Source organism: Ictalurus punctatus, chromosome 18 (genome assembly GCF_001660625.3).
Source record: "Ictalurus punctatus breed USDA103 chromosome 18, Coco_2.0, whole genome shotgun sequence".
Lineage (NCBI taxonomy): Eukaryota > Metazoa > Chordata > Actinopteri > Siluriformes > Ictaluridae > Ictalurus > Ictalurus punctatus.
The window spans coordinates 10,631,971-10,655,743 of NC_030433.2; the positions used below are offsets into that span (position 1 = coordinate 10,631,971).

Below are 23,773 nucleotides of genomic sequence, written 5' to 3' on the forward strand. Positions count from 1 at the left end.
AAGTCATTTTGCGGGAGGACATGATCACACACTGCAGTGTTTTACGGCAAACAAAAGAGCACGGCTGCGTCCGAAACCGCATACTTACCTACTATAGGCCTATAGTAGGAGAAATACATGTATCTTGACTACTATAGAGTAGATAAGTACGTGGTTTGGGACGCAGCCCACGGCTTCAGGCAGTTGTCTATTTGCACGTATAGCATTAACCGCACTTGAAGCGTTCATAAAAATTTTAAATAAAAACACCCAAAACTGTATACGGTACCATAAAGAAGACCAACTGTATGTTAATACATGAAATTCTGGAGGAACGTCGGACGGCTTGGCGCGGTGACGTAATGACGTGTGCCGTTAATCGAACTATGTTCTATAACATGTAAAACGGGAACATGAAAGGAGTATTCTAAAAGCGACTCATGTAAACACCTTAATCACAATATTGTCTTATTCAGAATAAGGTCAATAATTAGATTACTGCTGTCCATTTAAACATAGTCAGTGTTGTTTGCACCTGGCTTCCATGTTAAATCATGCAACCCTAGGAGGAATTTTTTGTTCTTTATCACTCAGTGCATTTACATGGACAACAATAATCCAATATTAACCCGATTAAGATAATACTCTGATTAAGAAACTGCCATGTAAACAGCTGTCTGAGTGCTCTCTCTGCTTATGTACTAGTTCAGTTAGTATGTAAATCTTTATGTATAAGCTATTTGGTGTGTTGCATAATAAAAGCTATAACTCTAGGTTTTTTTTTTATTTATTTTTTTTTTTAGCTTTTTCTTTCTCCACCTATCCAGCTTTATATATAACCTACATCGAGTCATCATACTAACCCTGTGCTACCCCTCTAGGCCAGTGCCCAATTTTAGTAGTGACATAACACATTAAGGCTGTCTAGGCTTTGACCTAGCACACACCACCATTATCCATCAATGAATACATAACCTCTGAAGGCATACCGTGAACTCTTTGAGGTTGTCATGTTTGTGCTGTTCCTCAGGGGTAGGCTGTCCTCGACCATAGAAACGGCTGTGCAGCCAGACACACAGGTACCACATCGACTTGGGACTGGGGATGATGTTGAATGGAGGTGGGAGCGTCCCTCCTTCATCAAAGTAGCTCATCCAAAGCTTGGTGCGGGCAAACTTCCACTCAATATCAGCATGATCCTGAATGTGGAAACAGAGTTAGATTGTTGAGTACTACCACTCATTTAAGTTGCTTCATCAGTTGTTTGTGTTCTGGGAGAACATTTTTGTCTGGAATCTGACTGAATTCTACATTGTTCCATCTTTCTAATTAAAAAAACTTGTGTGTTATTAACATGATGAGAGAAAATTTTTTATATACAGATGGATGAAGAATGAAAAACCTAAATAAATGAGTGTATCAAAATAAACTATATGGCCACACTTGACTTTTACACCCATATGTGGGTCTTCCCCAAACTTTTGCCACAAAGTTGGAAGCACAGAATTGTATTGGATGTCTTATTTAGAATTAAGTAAAAGGCCCAAACATTTTCCAGCATGTCAATGCCACTGTAAGTAAGGTCTAAAGTAAGGTCAGGACTAAATCTGGAATGGGATTTTCAAAAGTCACATACGGGTGTGACGGTCAGGGGTTGACAAACTTTAGCCAATATAGTGTAAGTGCAGATGCTTCAGACCAGTGTGCTGCATATTACTATTAAGCAATAGCATAACAGAGCCACCTATTTTCCTTTGTCAACTGTCTCTACATAAAATTATTACAGTAAAGTTGCAGTGTATAAATCCCCTCATCCCCATATCTATGTACATGACTCTCCAAAGGGGATATTTTTTCTAACTTTGTTATTTTTCTAACCTGAGAAAAGCCCATTTGAACTTTTACAGGCCATCAATATTTTTGGGCTAGAAAGATTTGTTTGCTAGTATACTATGTTCAAATCTTGGGTCAATGCATAAGACCAATTTACAAATGATGTAACCATTAAAATCAGATGATTCAATGTTTTTTCCAGACCTGATATCATTTCATTTCAAATAAAGGTCAAATCAAAATAAAATATCTTATTCAGGTGTAGTGCCACCACAAGCCACCAGAATAACTTCACAGAGCCTTGGCATAAATTCTACAAGCCAATGTAAGTGTATTGGATGTAAGAACATAATTCTTCGAAAGGATCATGTTTAGATGATGGTGATGAACTGTCTAAGCTCCAACATCAACTGGGTTGCTCTTGTGCCCATTGAATGGGGCAATGCCCATCCTGAAGAGACAACTGCCATCAGGAGAGAAATGTTTCATTACATCATATAAATCAGTCAGAATAACTTTTGTATTGATTTGTAGTGACCTGTCCTCTAAGGGGACAAGTAGACCCAAATCATGCAAACACAGTCCACTCTCAGCATTACGGGAGCCTCATGATCCCCTTACTGTAGACCTGTACCATTCTTTTGGCCACATATGTACTCTCAAATTCATCCAATCCATCTTCCATACCGCTTGAAACAGGGTCGCTGGGGAGCCTAGAGCCTATCCTAGGGAGCTCGGAGCACAAGGCGAGAGACACCCTGGATGGGGTGCCAACCCATAGCAGGGCACAAACACTCATACACCCATTCACACACTACAGACAATTTGGGAATGCCAATCGGCCTACAACACATGGCATGTATTTGGACTGGGGAGGAAACCGGGTAAACATGGGGAGAACATGCAAACTCTGCAAACACAGGGCAGAGGCGGGATTCTAGCCCCCACCAGGCAGTCCAAGGCAAATCTGCTACCCACCATGCCCCCCGGACTCACAAACTCATTGAGAATACAGTGAGTGAAGACTCCAATGTCCCTATGACTTTGTTACATTTTTGCACAGCTGAACTCTCATATGTGCAACTCTACTACAATAACCCACTGATCATATGCTGCTTTGACATTCTGACATGAAAAGTTGATGATCTTTTTCCTTACACTGTCACAAAGCAGCTTTACAAAGTGGGAGAATCTGGCATTCCACAGGCACTACCAAGATCAGGCTGTCCTTCCAAACTGGGCACACAGGCTAAAGGGCAATTGCACACATATATAATAAATATTTATTAATACAGGGTAATACAGGTGTCACGAACTGTATTCTGGGAAGTGGAGTTTGTGGCCTGCGTGGACCAGAAAGCAGAAGAAAGTGGTTACTGAAGATGAATGAATAGAAGATGTATTAAAGGAATATAGGTAGTATTTGTGCTGTGTAGCAATTCCACACTCTAGTCCTTCATGTTGTCCTGGATCAGGGCCCGATTGGCCTGTGGGAAGAAGCTCCTCCTCATTCTCGCTGTGTTGGCTTTCATAGAGGAGAAGCACTGTTTAGATTTAGCAGTCAAGCAGTGCTTAGATTTTTCTTTTAGATTTTTTTTTTTTTTACAATATCTAAATAAGTTATTTAATTTTAATTAAATTCCTATAGAAAGTCACTTCAAAAGGAGCAGAAACAATTCTAAAATACTTCAATTTGTCGCAACACAGCAAAAATGGAAATAATCACTAGGGTGTGAATACTTTCTGGAGGCACTGTACATTTAGATCATTAGCAAGCTAGAGGCAACTATGGAAATAAAACTATGCATGGCCATCATAGCAACTGCCTGTGTACATTTCCAATCCCATTTACTTATGTCTTTCCCATACACCTAAATGCAGATGTCATTTTAGACACTGTTCTTATTGAACACAGCCAGATAAGCAGTCTTTATGACTGATGCTCCTACCAACCGTGCCCCAATAATAAACCATTTTTATACGTCACAGAGCATAGTAGGATGTCAACTGTTTGATTATATCATGCAGTAAGTCTGCATAGAAGTGCTTGTTATGTTTCTTCACTCATTCATGTTTTTCCTTTTTAATTCCTTACTAGTATGTGCATTAGAAAAAAACTGTTAGCATATGGATCTGGATAGTTCTTGATATCAGGCTCTTTCAGTGCACTTCATTGCTTAGCAAAAAAATTACAAACTAAAAATGACAACTATTGATTTAATTTCATGCATGAGACAAGACCATTGCTGGGACACTGAACAACAGGCCAGTAATAGAAGGTGAGCATAACACAGAACTAATGTAATAACCTTCTCTAGAAGTTCATTGTTCACCGTCACATTCTTACAGTACTTACAGCAATGAGCTGGTAGGAATTGTTCATCATAGCTATGAGCATGTTAAGCAGCACCACCAGTGAGATGACATTGTAAGTGCCAAACATAGTGGCCCCAACAAATTCTGTGAATTCGTGCCGAGCTTTCACGTTGGTTACGTAGAGGCTGAGCAGACCAAACACAGACCAGAAGAGAGACTGAAGTGTCTCAAATAACCTAAATGGAAAGGATAGAAAAAAGAGATAGCCTGAGCGATAGAGAGAAAATGCAGACAGACAGACAGATACACACACACACCCACACATACACACACCCACACACACACAGAGACAGACATTCCACTCAGGTAGGCAAGATAAAAAAGAGAGACAGATCGCTTTCTCTATGATTCAAGGACAAACATGAAACATCAGATGAGATTTGTCACCAACATCATTATTCAATGCGGGTTGAAGGAAAATGGGAGACTGCTGACTTAAAGAAAATACAAGTGAGTGATGTTTCCTCTTTTTTTTTTTTTTAAATTACATTTTATTCCCTCCCAGGACCATGCATTCTGTCTTCATTGAAATCTCCTATAATTTTGAGCATGCTTTTCCCACAATACCTGAGGAGTGGGTTTTATACGGTGCACATATGAGCACATCTTCAGACCTCAGCGTCAGTCCTCAACCATAATAAAAGGCTTGTCAGGTCTCATACAGTTAGGCATCGGGCAAACGGCCTCAGACATAAAGGCATTGTGTGAAACGGCCTCATACATAAAAGCATTGGGTGAAACAGCTTCAGACATAAAGGCATTGGGCAAAACAGCCTCAGACACAAAGGCATCAGGCAAAACAGCCTCAGGCGTAGAGTAAAGGCACTGGGCAAAACAGCCTCAGACATAATTGCATCGGGTAAAACAGCCTCAGACATAAAGGCATCGGGCGAAACGGCTTCAGGTGGAAGGTTCGCATTACCCTGCTCCCAAGTGATGTCAAGTCTGCATGTGGTTTGGAGGCAGTTCAGAACGGTGGATGGAGACAGATGGGTAGAGACAGAAGGTAAGCCATACCTGATATACTTTATTCTTCCTTTTTTTAAATTAACTGTTACATTGGTTAAGTTCTATACAGAAGAGGATATTTCCCACTGCAATTATTTATGAGTTTTATTTGCACATTTAAAAAGTTAGCTAAACAAAATATTGCAACTAGCTAGGATGAATGTTGGCGAGTTAGTTTTTATAAGTGCAAATAAAATACGTAAATAATACTAAATAATTGATGCCGAATGAATAGATGCTTTTTTTTTGTTATATGTCACATGAGAACTGATGCTGAGGTCTGAGGATGTCTTAATATGTACAGTACACTGTAGTTTTATTCTCTCTGAGAGAGGTTGAAAGGTGATACACTATCAGTAGTTCTTTTGTAGGCCTGTCTGGTAACATTTATGGCATTTGTTCTGATACAAAATTTCAAACATCAGAAAAATCTCGTTTCATAACTAACTTTCAGTTGCACTACAAACAAAGGATGTTCCTATTTTCTTTTAATAAAGAAGAAATTTAAGGATGTCTAAGACGCTTTCCTCACTCACGTGGAGAAGGCATTGTTCTGCTTCTCACAGCGGATGCCTTTGCAGTGGTTTGGCTCATCGGCTGCCTCAGTTTCATAGTAGAAATAAAGCTGGTTGAGACCATTAGCAAAGGCCAAGAGCACCAGGCAGTAGATGAAGAGGAACTTGAGTATATCAAGCAACATTCTGCCCAGTGAGATCTGCAGTGGGCCCAGGTGGGAATTGGCTGTGAAAAGTGAGATGAGCCGAAGCGAGCTGAAGATGTTGGCAATGGCAAACAACGCTTCTGCAATCAGTGTTGGGTGCCACATCTCCCACTCTTCACGAGGACGGGAACTGTTGTACTGTCACAGACCCCCCCAAAAAAGATAGTCATAAATTAAATCGTAATAGGACATGTTAGATTTTGTTTTTCAGAACAAAAGTATTCAATTCATTCAGTGAACTACAGATAAGATGGGTACACTATATGGCCAAAAGTTTGTGGACACCTGACTCTCACATCCATATGTGCTTTTTGAACATCCCATTCCAGATTCAGTCCCCCTATTATAACCTTCACTTTTCTAGGAAAACGTACCACTAGATTTTGGAACGTGGCTGCAGGCATTTGTCAGTTCAGCCACAAGAGCAGTATTGAGATTAGTCACAAAAGGCCTGGGGTGCAGTTTGCATTCCAGTTCATCCCAAATGTGTGGGGTTGAGGTCAGGGCTCTGTGCAGGCCACTGAAGTTTTTCAACTCCAACCTTGGCAAACCATGTCTTTATGGACCTCACTGTGTGCGCAAGGGCACTGTCATACTGGAACAGGTTTGGGCCTCTTAGTTTCACTAAAGGGAAATTGTAATAGTACAGCACACAAATACATACAGTGGGGGAAAGAAGTATTGAACGCGTCAACATTTATTTCAGTAAATATATTTCCAATGAGGCTATTCACATGAACTTTTCACCAGACTTTGGTATAAACTCAAGAAATCCACACATATAAAGAAATCCAAACATTTAAATCCAAAAATGAGTTATGTGTAATAAAGCAGAATGACACAAGAAAAAGCATTGAACACGCTAACTGAAATTTATTTAATACTTAGAGGAGAAGTTTTTGTTTCTAATGACAGCTTCAAGATGCTTCCTGTATGAAGAAATTAATCAGCTGCAGTATTGAGGTGTGATTTTGGCCCATTCTTCTAAACATATTATCTTTAAAATCTTGTTCAATTGGATTCAAGTCAGGTGATTGACTTGGCCATTCTAACACCTTGATTTTTTTTCTCTGAAACCAATTGAGTTATCTTTACTGCATGCTTTGGATCGGTGTCTTGCTAGAAGGTCCACCCAAGTCTCATCTTCATCATCTAGGTGGATGGCAGCAGATTCTTCTCAAGAATCTCCCGGTAAAGGGCTCCATTCATCGTTCCTTCAATTATGTGAAGTCTGCCAGTACCATGCGATGAAAAAATGCCCCACAGCATGATTCTTATAGCTCCAAACTTCACTGTTGGTATAGTGTTTTCAGGGTGATGTGCAGTGCCATTTCTTATCCAAACATGGTGTGTAGTATGACAGCCAAAAAGTTCAATTTTGCTCTCGTATGACCAGACTACACTCTCCCAGTACTTCATAGGCTTGTCCAAATGAGTTGTAGCAAACTTTAAACAAGCTTCCACATGCCTCTTCTTTAGTAATGGAGTCTTTCAGGGTGAACGTGAGCAGTGGAGTGCATTGCTTATTGTTTTCTCTGTGACTAAGTGTTTCTGGAGCTCTTTCCAAGTGGTCCTTGGCTCTTGGGCTACTCTTGTGACAATTTTTTTGACTCCCTGGTCAGAAAACTTGCGAGGAGCTCCAGTGCGTGGCCGGTTGATGACAGTGATGTTGCTTCCACTTGCAGATAAAATGTCCCAATGGTGCTTACTGGAGGATTCAGAAGTTTTGAAATACGCCTGTATCCGATTCCATCAATATGTTTTGCAACAATAATGTCGCGAAGGTCTTGGGAGAGCTCTTTGCTTTTACCCATCATGAGATGTTTCTTGTGTGACACCTTGGTAATGAAAAACCTTTTTTTATAGACCATCAATTTACTAACCCAGCTGATATTAATTTGCACACATAGGAGATATACTGTAATTACTTATGGATTTCAGCTGGTTCCTTGTCTTGGAGAACTGCTTTTTCTTAGCATATTTAATACTTTTTTCCTGTGTCATTCCACTTTATTACACATAACTTTATTTATGGAATTCTTTATATTTGCAGATTTCTTGAGTTAATACTGATGTCTGGTGAAAATTTCATATGAATAACTTCACTGGAAATATATTTATTGAAAGAAATTGACTTCTTCAATACTTATTTCCCCCCACTGTACTATACAATTGTGTGCTTTCAACTTTGTGCCAACAGTTTGGGGAAGGCTCATATATGGGTGTGATGGTCAGGTGTCCAGAAACCTTTGGCTATATACTATAGTGTATCTCTGATGAGTTAAACATTATAATTTACAATTTTATCATTTTAGTTCAAATTTCATGTGTGAGATCATCTGGGGAGTTTACCTTAAAGTAGGCCACCATTTTGAGAGATATAGTGGCTAGGTAGAGAGAGTTCATAGCAAAGTCCATCAGGTTCCACCAATCGTGAACATATTCAGTAAAACCTCCATCCCACATCTCTTTAATCTCAGCCCAAATAAAGCCTGCAAAGATGAGAACAAGTGTCTGTGTAGTGGTATTCAGGAATGTCACCATGAAGGTTATACTTAAAACACCTGTATATATCCATACCAAGCGGCTTTAAGAGAACGAAATTGCTTTGTTTTTTCTGATTTTACCTGTCCTCATGAAATGATGAAAGATTTGACTGAATCATTTTGAGCCTGCCTTTGATTCTGCTTCTGAGTTGCCAAGGAAAGTTATCAAAATACAAAACATTGTGACTTGACCTTGAAACATAATTTTCTCTGCATTTGTCCTAAAACTAATAAATGAATTTACAAATAATTATTGAGTTTCTATTGTTATTTGCTTCCTAAAAGTGATTCCTTAACCAAAAGTTTCTGTTTTTTGTTTTTTACTTGAGAAAAGTTATGCTCATTAATGTGGCACTAAATTACCATTAAGCAAAGTTCATGTATACACTTTGTCAAAAGCATCTATACACAATTTCAAAATCAAGTGACCACACCTGCTAAAATTTAAGGTCCCATTAAGGTCACTCTATACTATGAAACATTTTCATTATAAAATATCTGATTGTTCAAGTGTGAAAAGGACTATGGCAGCAATATTCCTTTAAACCAGAGTTAGTATTCAACATATAATATGCATAATTATCATGTTCATGTGCAAGATGCATATGCAGTACTGTTTTACCAGGGTATGTTAGGGTTTGTAGAGTTTATGGGTTTACGATTTGTATATTCATAAAAGATTTTTTTTTTCCTGATGAAGGTAAAAGTGCCATCATGTCAAGCAGTTTATTGTTCATTACAGAACTTTTTGTGTTTTTCAAAAGCACTTTTGGGTAACTTTAAGAAACATATGTTAAACTAAAAATAAATATTAAGACATGTGTAAAACATGTAACACACAAACTCTTTACACTGAACAAGGTATTTTTAGCGACTTCTATAAGCACAAACAAGCATTCACATACTGGCACTGGGCAATTAGGTTTCTAAGATGTTGAACAGACAGACAGACATGGGATGCCTGAATGACTTTCAACAAAGTACCACTACAGAGACATACATTATATTAAATCAACAGGCATCCTTACCCAGAACCCAAGGTAGGATCATCCATTCCACAATGGTGGGTGGTGGACCCTGAACATGCAGGTCAGTTTGCACAATGTGCTGTGAGGCCAAGAGCAAGAGGAAGAGGAAGGTCAGGTATGAGGCAGTATGACAAATAAATTTTATGAAGGGTTTCTTGATAAAGAGACCCAGTGTGCTCTTTGGTGCCAGCAGGTAGATCATGGAGAAGACAGGAAAGAGTAGGCCAATGGTGAAACATGTGATCAACTTCACCACCCAGTGACGTCGCCGCCATCCAGGAAAGCCATCGTACCACAGTGTGGCCAGTAGCTGCTGGCAATTGGGTTGAGCCACAAACTGTATCAGATAAAGACAGAACACAACAGTTAGTTATACAACACTCAGTAGTACTATCAGAACAAAATAATCTACTGAAAAAACAAGAAATAGCTGGGACAGCACTGCTGATGTTGATTTGTTTTTAAAAGATAAAAATGCAATAAAATTGTAGCTGTATTTACTACTATATATTAATTATATATTGAATGTGCAATATAAAATCAGTTTCACTCCAGTTAATATGCAGTCGGGGAAAAAGAATGTACACCCTCCTTCAATTTAAAGTTTCTAGTTATCAGGGCTTAAATAACAATTGTGTAATCCTCACCAACTTCAATAAACAAACAAATAACCTCACGTGACAACAGAAAAACACACCAGATTTCAATATGTGGTCATATTTCCCCAAAAAGTAAACCAACATTCAGAACACACACACAGACACACACACTTAATAATAATAATAATAATAATAATAATAATAATAATAATAATAATAGGTATTTATAAGGATTAATAAGGGCATCACAGAGTGGCAATTTAAGTAGTCTGCAATCATGTTTAGGGAACGTAGGACAAAATTAAAGCTGCAAGCAGCGATGAACTATCCCTCGCACCTGGGTGTACATTGGGGCTGCTCTGCCAGGGGAATGCCATTCCATTTTTTTTTTTTAGCAGTTTTTAGCACTTGTATGTTGTTAGGTGTGCATCACGATGTAAAACATGTAATTTCCTGTTGGCAGTAGGTGGCACTATGACTATAACTGAGTATTGGCATGTAGGTGTCTTCAGGCGAGGATTCGTATCAAACGTGAAGTTTTTGGAAGATTCAGCATTGTATGTTTGAGTTGTAACAACTTCCTGTTTAAAAGCAGTAATAGCACACTTTAGCACTTAGCTAAGTGTTAGTAGAATGTTATAACATGTTGCTAGCATATTTTGTATATGTTACTAGGAACACATTAGTGAAAAACATGTCACTTCCTGTTGCCAGCAATATGGTGGCAATATGACTATAACTGAATATTGGCATGTAGATGGCATCAGGGCAGTATTCGTATGAAATGTGAAGTTTGGTGCAGACTGAACAATGTACGTCTGAGATAGTGAACAATGTATGTCTGAGATAGTGCAAAAACTGTTCATGTTGACAGCAAATGATGCTATGACTATAACTTAATAACAACATCCTTTTTCATGGCGAAACATCGAAATTTGTGAGACCACCATGCCCACGCCGTGCAGAGAAAACTCAAAAGCAGGCCTTTAGATGAGAATGACCGAATATGATGTAGATCGGATGAAATCTCTGAGTTCATTAAAGTATGAGGCCTGGAAATGGCAAAAAAAGAGCAAAAATTAAAGAAAAAATCAAAATGGCTGCCTTCCAGTTGAGATCGAATTTTGTAAATGTAGATAAAATGCACCTCGCACATTGTCAAAATTTTGTAGGTGGCGCTATCAAGCCATATTGCAACGCTAAATTCTACATCCCCTATGAGATGTAAAATTTCACAATTTCTGATGCTTCTGCAAGGGTTAGTGAGTTTTCAGGTAAGTTTAGACCCTCTAAAATGCGATTCATTTCATATTGTAATTTGTCAGGATACCACAGACACACCCTTCAATGAAAACTCAAAAGCTTTGCAACTTTGCATTGCCAAGGCCTTTAGATTAGTCTGACTTAACATGATGTTGATCTGCTGAAATCTCAGGGAGGAGATTGTTAAAGTATGCAGCCTGGAATGGTTGTTGGCAGTAGGTGGTGCTATGACTACAACTGATTAATGGCATGTATATGTCTTCAGGCCAGGACTTTTCTCAAACATGTGAAGTTTGGTGCGGATTGAACATTGTATGTCTGAGTTAGTGTAAAACATGTCACTTCCTATTGCCAGCAGGTGGTGCTATAACTATAACTGACTATTGGCATGTAGATGTCTTCAAGCCAGGAATCATAGAAACATGTGAGGTCAGACTGAACATTGTATGTCTGGGTTAGTGTAAAACATGTTACTTCCACGCCCACAGCATGCAGCAAAAACTCAAAAGCTTCGCAATTTAGCATCATCAATGCCTTCAGATGAGATGGAACAAATATACTGTTGATCTGCTAAAATCTCTAGGAGGAGTTTGTTAAAGTACAAGGCCTGGAAATGGCAAAAAAACAGAGCAAAAATTTAAGAGAAAATCTAAATGACTGACTTACTGATGAGTTTAGGACAGGGGTTCAAGAGACGTTTTCATACGTATTGGCATGTTACACATGTTTACCAAATTTCATACATGTAGGTGAAACGTAGCGTGACCGCACATTGGTGAAACTTTGTAGGTGGCGCTGTCGAGCCATTTTGCCACACTCAAGTCTGAAACCATGTCAGATGTAAATTTTCACCGGTTCTGACGCGTCTGCAAATTGTTGTGAGTTTTTGGTTATGTTTAGGCCCTCTAAAATGCGATTCATTTCGTAAAAGAAGAAGAAGAAGAATTAAAGCTTCAAGCAGTGATGAACGGGCCCTCGCACCCGGGTGCACATTGGGGCTGCTCTGCCAGGGGAATGCATTCCATTGTTTTAGCACTTACATGTTGTTAGGAGTGTATCATGATGTAAAATGTATCATTTCCTGTTGCCAGCAGGTGGTGCTATGACTATAACTGCATATTGGCATGTAGATGTCTTCAGGCTGGGACATTTATCAAACATGTGAAGTTTGGACTTCCTGTTGAGTTTAGGGTATGGGTTCAAGAGAAGTTTTTGTACATATTTGCATCTTATACATGTTTACCAAATTTCATACATTTAGGTGAAACATAGCGCGAGGTGCACATCGGTGACATTTAGTAGGGGGTGTTATCGAGCCATTTTGCCACACCTAAGTTAAATGACCAAAGAAATTTATCATTTTTGCCGGTAGGTGGCGCTATTACTACAACTGAGAATTGGCATGTAGATGTTCTCAGGCCGGGACTGTTATCAAACTTGTGAAGTTTGGAGCAGAATGGACATTGTCTGTTTGAGTTATAACAACATCCTTTTTCATGGTGACCCATCGAAATTCATGAGACCGCCACATCCATGCCATGCAGCGATTACTCAAAAGCCTCACAATTTAGCATCGTCAATGCCTTTAGATGAGACTGACCAAATATGATGCCGATCTGATTAAATCTCTAGGATGAGTTTGTTAAAGTACGAGGTACGTTAAAGTACTGTTGCGTTTTCGGAAACGTTTAGGCCCCCTAAAATGCGATCATCTGAGAACGGAAGAAGTAGAAGAACAAACGGAGCAGATCCAATAGGGCTTCGCACCAGTGGTGCTTGGGCTCTAATAATACACTGAGCAGATCCAATAGGGCTTTGCACCAGCGGTGCTCGTCCCCTAATAATATTAAACAGAGCAGATCCAATAGGACTTGGCACCAGCGGTGCTCGGGCCCTAATTAGACAACCCAGTCAGACCTTGGCAACACTTTTTTTTTTCCATGTGTGTTTTGCTACCTCAACTGTGAAACCACAATGACACATACAGTGGGGGAAATAAGTATTAAACACATCAGCATTTTTTTTCAATAAATATATTTCCAATAAGGTTATTCACATGAAAATTTCACCAGAAATCAGTATTAACTCAAGAAATCCAAAAATATAAAGAATTCCATTAATAAAGTTATGTGTAATCAAGTGGAATGACACAGGAAAAAAGTATTGAACATGCTAAGAAAAAGCAGTTCTCAAAGGCAAGGGAAGGGAAGGAACCAGCTGAAATCCATAAGTAGTTAAACAGTAAACCACCTATCTGTGCAAATTAATATCAGCTGGGTTAGTAAATTGATGGTCTATAAAAAAGCTTTTCGTTATCAAGGTGTCACACAAGAAACATCTCATGATGGGTAAAAGCAAAGAGCTCTCCCAAGACCTTCACAACCTTATTTTTGCAAAACATATTGATGGAATCATATGCAGAAGTATTTCAAAACTGGAATATTGGAATCTTCCAGTAAGCACCATTGGGGCCATTATCAGCAAGTGGAAGCAACATCACTCCATCATCAACGGCCACGTACAAGAGCTCCTCGCAAGATTTCTGACCAGGGAGCCAGAAGAATAGTCAGAAGAGAAGCCCGAGAGCCAAGGACCACTTGGGAAGAGCTCCAGAAACACTTTTCTCTGCCCCATCGTCACAGAGAAAACAATAGGCAATGCACTCAACCGCCATAGCCTGTATGCACGCTCACACTGCAAGATTCCATTACTAAAGAAAAGGCATGCCAAAGTTTAAAGTTTGCTACAACTCAAGCCTATGAAATACCTATGAAAAACTGTAGTTTGGTTAGACGAGAGCACAATTGAACATTTTGGCTGTCATACTACACACCATGTTTGGATCAGAAATGGCACTGCACATCACCCTAAAAACACTATACCAACAGTGAAGTTTGGAGGTGGAAGCATCATGTAGTGGGGCTGTTTTCATCGCATGGTACTGTCAGACTTCATATAATTGAAGGAATGATGAATGGAGCTCTTTACCATAAGATTCCTGAGAAGAATCTGCAGCCATCTACCAGATTGATGAAGATGAGGTGGACCTTCCAGCAGGACAACGATCCAAAGTATACAGCAAAGATAACACTCACTTGGTTTCAGAGAAAAAAAAATCAAGACATTAGAATGGCCCAGTCAATCACCTGACCTGAATCCAGTTCAACAAGATTTAAAAACAATATGTTTAGAAGAATGGGCCAAAATCACACCTGAATACTGCAGCTGATTAATTTCTTCATACAGGAAGCATCTTGAAGCTATCATTACAGACAAAGGCTTCTCCACTAACTATTAAATAAATTTTAGTTAGCGTGTTCAATACTTTTTTCCTGTGTCATTCCTCTTTATTACACATAACTTCATTTGTGGACTTTAATGTCTGAATTTCTTTATATGTGTGGATTTCTTGAGTTAATACCAAAGTCTGGTGAAAAGTTCATGTGAATAGCCTCATTGGAAATATATTTACTGAAATAAATGTTGTCGTGTTTAATACTTATTTCCCCCACTGTACATTCCTTTGTACTCTAAGTGTCCATAAAAGTTTCTTGAATTGCACTGTGGATATGTTTGGACCAATATAACCCTACTGTGTTTTGTGCTTCAGGAAAAGCAATAGTTTGACTGTAAAAACATACCATAAATGATAACTTTTGGTGTTACCACTGTTTTAATTAGTTAACAGTTGTCATTATTATTGTCATAACCATATTTATTACAATGTTTTTTCAACATTTTCAAGATGTAGTAATGTTCTGGTTTTATTTGCAATTTTGATGTTTGGTGTGTTTGGTGTGTCGTGGTATGTGTCTGTGTGTGTGTGTGCGTGCGTGAATAGAGAGTGTAAAACGCTTTGTAGAACCACTAAGGTTAAAAGGCGTTATATAAGTTCAGACCAGTTACCATTATATCACATGGACTTGTTGAAACTAACAACTTTCATTGCCACTATTATTTATAAACCTCTGGCTTTATACCAATGTATCAAGCAGGATATTACGTTCCTTTCAAAAGTTTTCCTCCTACTTTTCTGTATCCAGTGCCTTTCCCAAATAACTTGCAACCTACACTATAGTTACCTCTTTCTGGTGGTACTTGATGGCCAGCTTGAGCTTGGCCAGGTCTCTGCATTCTCGGGGGTCCAACTCTTCACTGTGGTCATCACGGTGGTTGAGGATCGTCTCTAGTTCACGTGAACTTCTTGCTTGGTCCAGCAAGTCCTTAGCAAAGAGCTTGCATTGCTGTGAGAGCTCCTCATACTCCTGCCGGAATTCATTCTCCACCTTGCTGAGCTCCTTCAGCTCCCAGCCTAGACGGAACGCTGTAAGAATAGGGTCTTCACTGGACAAAGCAATGAGTGAAGGACTCGCCAGTGTCTTGTAGATGTTAAGTCGGGAGCGTGAGTGCCGCAGACTGTCCACCTCTGAGCTGGACACACACTCGACACAATCACAGCGGATCTGGTGTGGCCGTGGTACGGTGACCTTGCGCTGGACAAGTAGTTTGATGATCTCATAATTGTTGGTGTGTGCAGCCAGCATGATGGGAGTGATATCAGGTGTGAATTCTGAGAACTGGGTGTCCATCATAAGTGCGGGTACCTAATAATAAAGAATATTAACGTAGTTATACATACCACAATTTTTTTCTTGATCCCTCTTCTTAGTAATCTCAAGATCTGGAAATAACAAATAGTTTTCCAATAGTTTTCCAAAAGAAATTATGAGAAAACTACATAGTAGGCCTAAAGTAATCTAAAAATCATAGAATTTTTATAAAAAGCATAACAATTATTGTCAGAAACATAATTTTGTGTAGTATTCAACTTACAGATGGGTCTATAAGTATTTGGGCAGTGATACAATTTTTGTCATTTTGCCTCAATACACCACCACAGTGGATTTAAAATGAAGCAATCAAGATTGAAGTGTTGACTTTAATTCCATAATTTAGGTGCAAGTACAGAGAATACTTGATCACCCTTTGACTTTTGCTTAGACTGAGGTACAGCCAACAACATTTGAGCAGACTTTACACCCCGATCCTGGCCAATTGTTCTTGGGGTATTACGGACATTATAGTTCATTGGTAATTGTTGAGAAAGAAGCCTTGCATGTGCAGGGTCAAGCCATGTCTCAGTTAAAAATAAAGTCCAGATTATGTGATGCAAAGAATCATATAGTATAAACATTTTACACTGAAGACGTTTGGGTTTGAGATCAAAAGATGACTATGAGATGATGGATCAGAATTTCAGCTATTATTTCCTGATATTTTGATGTGTTAAACAACTTAAAACATCACACATTTGGAACAGAGAGTCTTAAAGTAAATTAAAGTAAACTACACTTAATATTTGGTTGCATATCCCTTGCTTGCAATAACTGCAACAAGCCGGTGACCCACTGACATGACCAAACTGTTGCATTTTTCTTTTGTGCTGCTTTTCCAGGCTTGTACTGGTCCAAAGAATCTGGTTCCAGAACTAGGCAGCCTTTTTATAGATGGTTTCTATCAATATCTAATCTGGCCTTTCAGTTCTTGAGTTTATCAGTGTTTTGAATCTTGAAGTAAACTTGTATTTTACATTCATGAAGGTGTCTCTTGATTGTAGACTTTGACAATCATATGCCTACCTCCTCGAATGTGTTCTTGACTTGACTAGATGTTGTGGCGGGTTATTCTTTGCCAATAATTCTGTGATTATCCACGTGGTCTTCTGCGATTTGTGGTCTTCCAAGCCTTTTGATGTTGCTGAGTTCACCAGTGCATTCCTTCTTTTTAAAATGTATCGAATTGTTGATTTAGCTACTCCTAAAGTTTCTGTGATCTCTCTGAAAGGTGTGTTAATTTTTCAGTCTAATGATGGCCTCCTTCATTTGCATTTACTCTTTGGACCCCATATTGAGAGCTTCCATAAACAGCTATGCAAATTCAACACTTGGAATGAACTAAAGACTTTTTATCTCCCTAATTTGTCAAGAAATAACAAGGAAACAGGCCAAAACTGTTTTTCTGCCAATTGTCAAATTACTTTTTAGCCTGTTAAAATTAAGGGACTATGTAAAAAAAAAATGGCTGAAATTCCTAAATGGTTAATGCAATGTTTTTGCTAAACCTCTCGAATTAAAACTGAAAGTCTACACCGCAATCACATCTACTTTATTTCAAATCAATTCTGGTGCTGTACAGAGGCAAAATTACGAAAATTATGTCACTGTCGAAATACTCAATAGTATTTTTTAGTAGTATTACTCGACATAGTAGTATTTAGATAGTATTACTCGACAGTAAATTTATAATAGAACCAACAATAACAAAACAAATGATGAACCAAAATACAACATAAATGATGTTTACATACAACATTAACAGCATATTACAAAAACACAAAGTATTTATGGATGTTCAGATATACATTCATGAAGTATTCATAATTTACATGAGACAAATTTGGTGCAATAGATTCAGAGAAATTGCTTTCTAAAAAAATGTTGTTTTCATTGAAACTGTCCATGCTTGAAAAGTCAAAAAAGGTACTTACACTATTGAGTATAAGAGTGTAAAGCCAGATTTGGAAATATTTTATCTTTTATTTTGAAGAAACAAATCTCTCCAATAAAATGAAATACTATCCCATATAAATGTCAGGTAAAATAAGAATACTTAAAATATGTTGGTATAACTATTCATGAATATCTTGAAATTAGATTAATGTTTTATGATGACACCAATCCTATTAACTGTTAGCAGGACAACCATAACAGCACATTACAGAAGTAGAAAAAATCTTGTTCTGTAAATCTTAACAGGTCTCTACATTTCCCTTTGTTTGCATTTTCCCAGTAAAACATTTAGTTTTTATGAGATTTTTAATTAATTAGGTCATCTCAGTAAAACAGGTGAAAATTAAAGGTTTCTTGAGATACACTATATGGCCAAAAATTTTGTAAATCCCAAAGGTGTTCAGTGGGGTTGCTGTCATGGCTCTGTGCAGGATACTTGAGTTCTTCCACATCAGCTTTGGTAAACCATGTTTTCATGGACCTGCTTTGTGCACAGGGGCACTGTCATGCAGGAACAGGTTTGACCCACTTAGTAAAAGTGAAGGGAAATTGTATTGCTACAGCATGGAAAGACATTCTATGGGCAACAGTTTAGGGAGGGCCACAGTAAACACAATGTTTTCTCTTATGACATCAATAACTTGAGATTCTGAGGAAACCATTTTACTGAACTAGCTAACATTGAAAAACAGGGTAAATAAAATATTTCACAGGTCCTTTAGGGCTTACACACACACACACACACACACACACACACACACACACACACACACACACACACACACACATGCCATAACATGACAGGTGAAATGAATAACACTGATTATCTTGTTACAACGTGACCTGTACAGGGGTGGGATATATTAGGCAGCAAGTAAACAGTCAGTTCTCAACACTGATGTGCTGGAAGCAGGAAAAATGGGCAAGTGTAAGGAGCTGAGATACTTTAACAAGCTGCCAAATTGTGATGGTTAGACGACTGATTCATAAGAGGCAGGGCTTGTGGGGTGTTCCTGGTATGCAATGGTTAGTACGTGCCAAAAGTGGTCCAAGGAATTACTACGCTGCTCTAGCAGCACAGCACAACCTACACAATATTAGACAGGTGGTTTAAATGTTATGGCTGATTGTTTATATATATATATATATATATATATATATATATATATATATATATATATAGAGAGAGAGAGAGAGAGAGAGAGAGAGAGAGAGAGAGAGAGAGAGAGCGATTGTTATTAATTATTATTATTAATTATTAGTATTATTAAGCGATTATTCACCCAGGTGAACAGTAACTGGTAAGTGTTTCTTTCTGGATTTTTTTAGTTGAAACTAGTTTTAGCACCGATTGTCAGACAGAAGCTGTAACTGCGCTTCCTTGTTGCTACGAGCTGTGTACATGTTGCTAGATTAAAGCTAATTCCGTTATTCATATTCGGTTTCGGTCGGGTGTCGCTCGTTCACGCGACTACTCTTTGTTTTGCTAATCAAAGAGGCGTGCTCAGCTGTGAAGAACTGTGGTATTTAAGAATTAAGAAACGCTGAGGCAGAAGCGTCAGCCCTTGTCGTGTGAAGACCAAGCTCATGTAAAGACCTGCTAGTCTACCTGCGCGAGTCCACCGAGCAAGGACACCACTCATGCTGCTAAGTATTACCCCCCCCCACACACACACATTATTCCTCTTGCTGTTTACACACTAATGTGTGTCATCAGTTTATCCCTGTTATTTGCCACAGGCGCAGACCGTGGCATACTCCCAGAAAAGTACGCAACCTTGACAACCTACGCTCTCTGAATGTGGCCTCTGCAGATTCCCTCTCATTCTCTTTGGAACTGCCAATCTGCCGTCAACAAGGCAGATTTCATTCCTGCCATTGCAACCCACTCCAACCTCAGTGTGCTGGCTCTGACAGAGACCTGGAACCATACTGAGAACACTGCCACACCCGCTGCCCTAGCCTCCAACTTCATCTTCTCCCATACCTCACGTCTAAACAGACGAGGCGGTGGTACAGGTTTGCTTCTCTCCGAAACATGGAAATTTACCTGTCTTTCTCCCTCTTGCTCCTACACTTCCTTTGAATTTCATGCTGTTGCAGTCACTGATCCTGCCAAAATGCACTTTCTTGTTGTTTACCGTCCTCCAGGTCAACTGGGGAAGTTCACTGATGAATTTGACATGCTACTGTCCACCATTCCGGATGATGGAACTACTCTTGTGGTCCTTGGTAACTTCAACATTCATCTAGACAAGCCACATGCAGCTGACTTTTTTGCTCTCCTTCCCACATTTGACCTCAAGCAGTTCGCCACACCAGCAACCCACAAAGATGGCAAACAGCTCGACCTCATCCTCACACGTAATTGCACCATACACAATCTTCTCATTACTCCTCTCCACATCTCTGACCATTTCTCTCCCCTCACCCCCTTCACTGTATCCACCCTCTATCTCTTTTCATCGCAATCTTCACTCCCTTTCCCCCCCTCACACTTCTCCTCCGTTGTCACAGCCTTACTTCCCTCTGATAGCCACCTCTACTCACTTGACTTAAACACCGCAACTGACATGCTATGTTCCACCCTAACATCTTCTCTTGACAGCATTTGCCCCCAACCTCCAGACCTCCTCACACATCACCCTGTAGCCCTTGGCTCTCAGAAGCTCTGCGTAACAACCAGGCCAAACTAAGAGCATCTGAAAGGAAATGGCGTAAATCTAACAATCCAGCTGACCTAACCAATTACTAAACACTTCTCTCCTCTTTTTCCAATAACATCTCCATTGCTAAAACCACATACTACCAAGATTGGCAGTTCTCCCAACACCCGCACTCTCTTCAAAACCTTTTCTTCTCTGTCCCCTTCCTCCCCCTTCCCCTCTCACTGCAGAAGACTTTGCCACTTTCTTTTCCAACAAGGTTACATCAATCAGGAACCAGTTCTCAACCGCAGACATGCATAGACCGGCTCCTCCTCCATGTAACTCCCAACTGACTTCCTTCTCTCCTCTCTCAGAGACTGATGTCTCTAAACTCCTCCTCGTTAGCCATCCCACAACCTGTCCTCTTGACCCTATCTCTTTTCACCGTCTTCAGTCCATCTCTCCCACAGTATTACCTGCACTCACACACATCTTTAACACATCCCTCCCTACTGGCACATACTCTACCTCATTTAAGCAGGCCCGGGTTACCACACTGCTAAAAAAAAAAAATCATCACTTAACCCTGCTGTGGTTGATAACTACAGACCTGTTTCCCTCCTCCCTTTTCTTTCCAAAACTCTTGAAAGAGCCGTTTCTCTCGGGCATCTCGGCCAGCTCCATGAGACCCCTCCAAATGATTCAGAATGCAGCAGCACGCCTCGTCTTCAACCAGCCCAAGACAACCCATGTCACACCCCTCTTCATCTTCCTCCACTGGCTTCCTGTAGCCACCCGCATCAAATTCAAGGCCTTGATGCTCACATACAAGACCTTGTCTGGAACAGCACCCTCCTACCTCAACTCCCTCCTGAAGGCTTACGTGGCTCAAGGTCCCTTTCAAGAACCTTCAAACTAACTGTTCCTCAGTGGTGGAATGACCTTCCAACCTCAATTCAGACCACAGAATCTCTCACCATCTTCAAAAAACAGCTAAAAGACTAAAATAATAAATAAATAATTTACTCTGGCACTTACACTTCTACTCTGCATACTTCTTCTGGAACTCAATTAATGGATCTTGTATGGTAGCACTACTTGTATTGTTCTCTGCTTGATATATCACTTTGCTTGTATTTTCTTATTTGTAAGTCGCTTTGGATAAAAGAGTCTGCTAAATGAATAAATGTAAATGGGTGTGTGTATATATATATATATATATATATATATATATATATATATATATATATATATATATATATATATATATATATATAATGTGTGTGTGTGTGTGTGCACGTGCGTGTGTGTGCGCGCATATATGCAGATACAGATCAAGAGCTTCAGTTAATGTTCATGTCAAACATCAGAATGAAGAAAAAGTGTTAGGTCACAACAAGACCTCAGAAAAGTTATTGATGCTCATCAGGCTGGAAAAGGCCAGACAGTTCCACAGTTAAACAGACTGTGTACAAATGGAGGAAATTCAAGACCATTGCTACCCTCCCCAGGGGTGTTCGACCAATAAGATAACTCCAAGAGCAAGACATGTAATAGTTACCCAGGGTAATTTCTAAGCGACTAAAGGCCTCTCTCACATTGGCTAATGTTAATGTTCAAGAGTCCACCATCAGGATATCACTGAACCACAATGGTGTGCATGGCAGGATTGCAAGGAGTAAACCTCTGCTCTCCAAAATGAACCTTGTTGCCCTTCTGCAGTTTGCTAAAGATCATGTGGACAAGCCAGAAGGCTATTGGAAAAATGTTTTGATGGATGAAACCAAAATAGAATTTTTGGTTTAAATGAGAAGAGTTATGTTTGGAAAAAGGAAACACTGCATTCTGGCATAAGAACCTTATCCCATCTGTGAAACATGGTGATGGTAGTATCATGTTTGGGCCTGTTTTGCCGCATCTGGGCCAGGACGGCTTGCCATCATTGATGGAACAATGAATTCTGATTTATACCAGAGAATTTTAAAGGAAAATGACATGACATCTGTTCATGAACTGAATCTCAAGAGAAAGTGGGTCCTACTAAAGATTGGTTTAATAAGAATAAGGTTAATGTTTTTGCATGGCCACGTCAAAGTCCTGACCTTAATCCAGTAGAAATGTTGTGGAAGGACCTGAAACAAGCAGTTCATGTGAGGAAACCCTCCAACATCCCATAGCTAAAGCTGTTCTGTACTGAGTACTTTGAGGGCTAAAACTCCTCAAAGCTCATGTGCAGGACTGATCAACAATTATCAGAAATGTTTAGTTGCAGTTATTACTGCGCAAGGGGATCACACCATATACTGAAAGCAAAGATTCACATACTTTGTCACTCACAGATATGTAACATTGGGTCATTTTACTCAATAAATAAATGACCATGTATAATATTTTTGTCTGATTTGTTTAATTGGATTCTCTTAATCTACTTTTAGTGTGAAAATCTGTATCTATATTATGCAGAAATATAGAAGATTCTAAAGGGTTTACAATCTTTCAAGCACCACTGTATACAGTAAAGATATTGACTCGATTTTCAGTTTCTTATTTTTTTTTCTCTTGCTCTCTAGGACTGACAACTTTATGTATAAGCTCAGCTTTTCCAAAGAGAGAGTGTCTTTTTTATGTTAATAAGACCTAATAAAGCTGCAGCTGAACACAGGCAATGACTAGTTATAATTTTTAAATGGACATGTTGTTACTTGCCTGTTTTTCACCGCTGGGTTTCCTGTAGGATAGCAGCAACTCCACTGCACCCACCACCTCCTTGCGAATGGCGTACAGCAGAGCATCTCCCACATGCACACCATGACTCAGCAGCAGCTCCATTACCTCCAGATTCTCGTTCTCAATGGCGATCAGAAGGGCACTGCGTCCTAGTGGGTCCAGACAGTTAACATTAATATTGTAATAGATCTCAGCCTGTTCAAGGGCCATCTTTACACCTGCATAGTCCCCCTTCTCCACTGCACTTAGGTAGGCACGCTCCTCTGTTGAAAGCTCAGCCTCGGCCCGCACAATTTGCAGTGGTATCCGGTCACGGTATGGCGAATAACTCGCCTTCTTGTAGTACAGCTGCGCCATGGGGTTCATGAGAACTCAAGATCTCAGCAAGCTGGACAGAAATGAAACAATGAATTGGTTACATTTCAGGACAGTGTGATAAATAACGAGAATGTCATCTCCAATTTGACTGCTATATA

The 23,773-nt window shown here is 39.4% G+C and overlaps 1 protein-coding gene across 1 annotated transcript in view; it reads right to left on the bottom strand.

Moving 5' to 3' along the window:
• The window catches only part of trpc5a (transient receptor potential cation channel, subfamily C, member 5a), a 127,569-nt gene that overhangs the window by 59,276 nt on the left and 44,520 nt on the right, over nucleotides 1-23,773 (bottom strand). The window contains exons 2-8 of the mRNA XM_053687897.1: nucleotides 23,277-23,685; nucleotides 15,436-15,957; nucleotides 9,492-9,828; nucleotides 8,270-8,409; nucleotides 5,733-6,055; nucleotides 4,169-4,364; nucleotides 969-1,178 (exon numbers count right to left, since the gene is read on the bottom strand). Of these exons, the coding sequence (XP_053543872.1) occupies nucleotides 969-1,178; nucleotides 4,169-4,364; nucleotides 5,733-6,055; nucleotides 8,270-8,409; nucleotides 9,492-9,828; nucleotides 15,436-15,957; nucleotides 23,277-23,663 (2,115 nt within the window). The 5' untranslated portion in view covers nucleotides 23,664-23,685. The remainder of the gene's footprint in view (nucleotides 1-968; nucleotides 1,179-4,168; nucleotides 4,365-5,732; nucleotides 6,056-8,269; nucleotides 8,410-9,491; nucleotides 9,829-15,435; nucleotides 15,958-23,276; nucleotides 23,686-23,773) is intronic.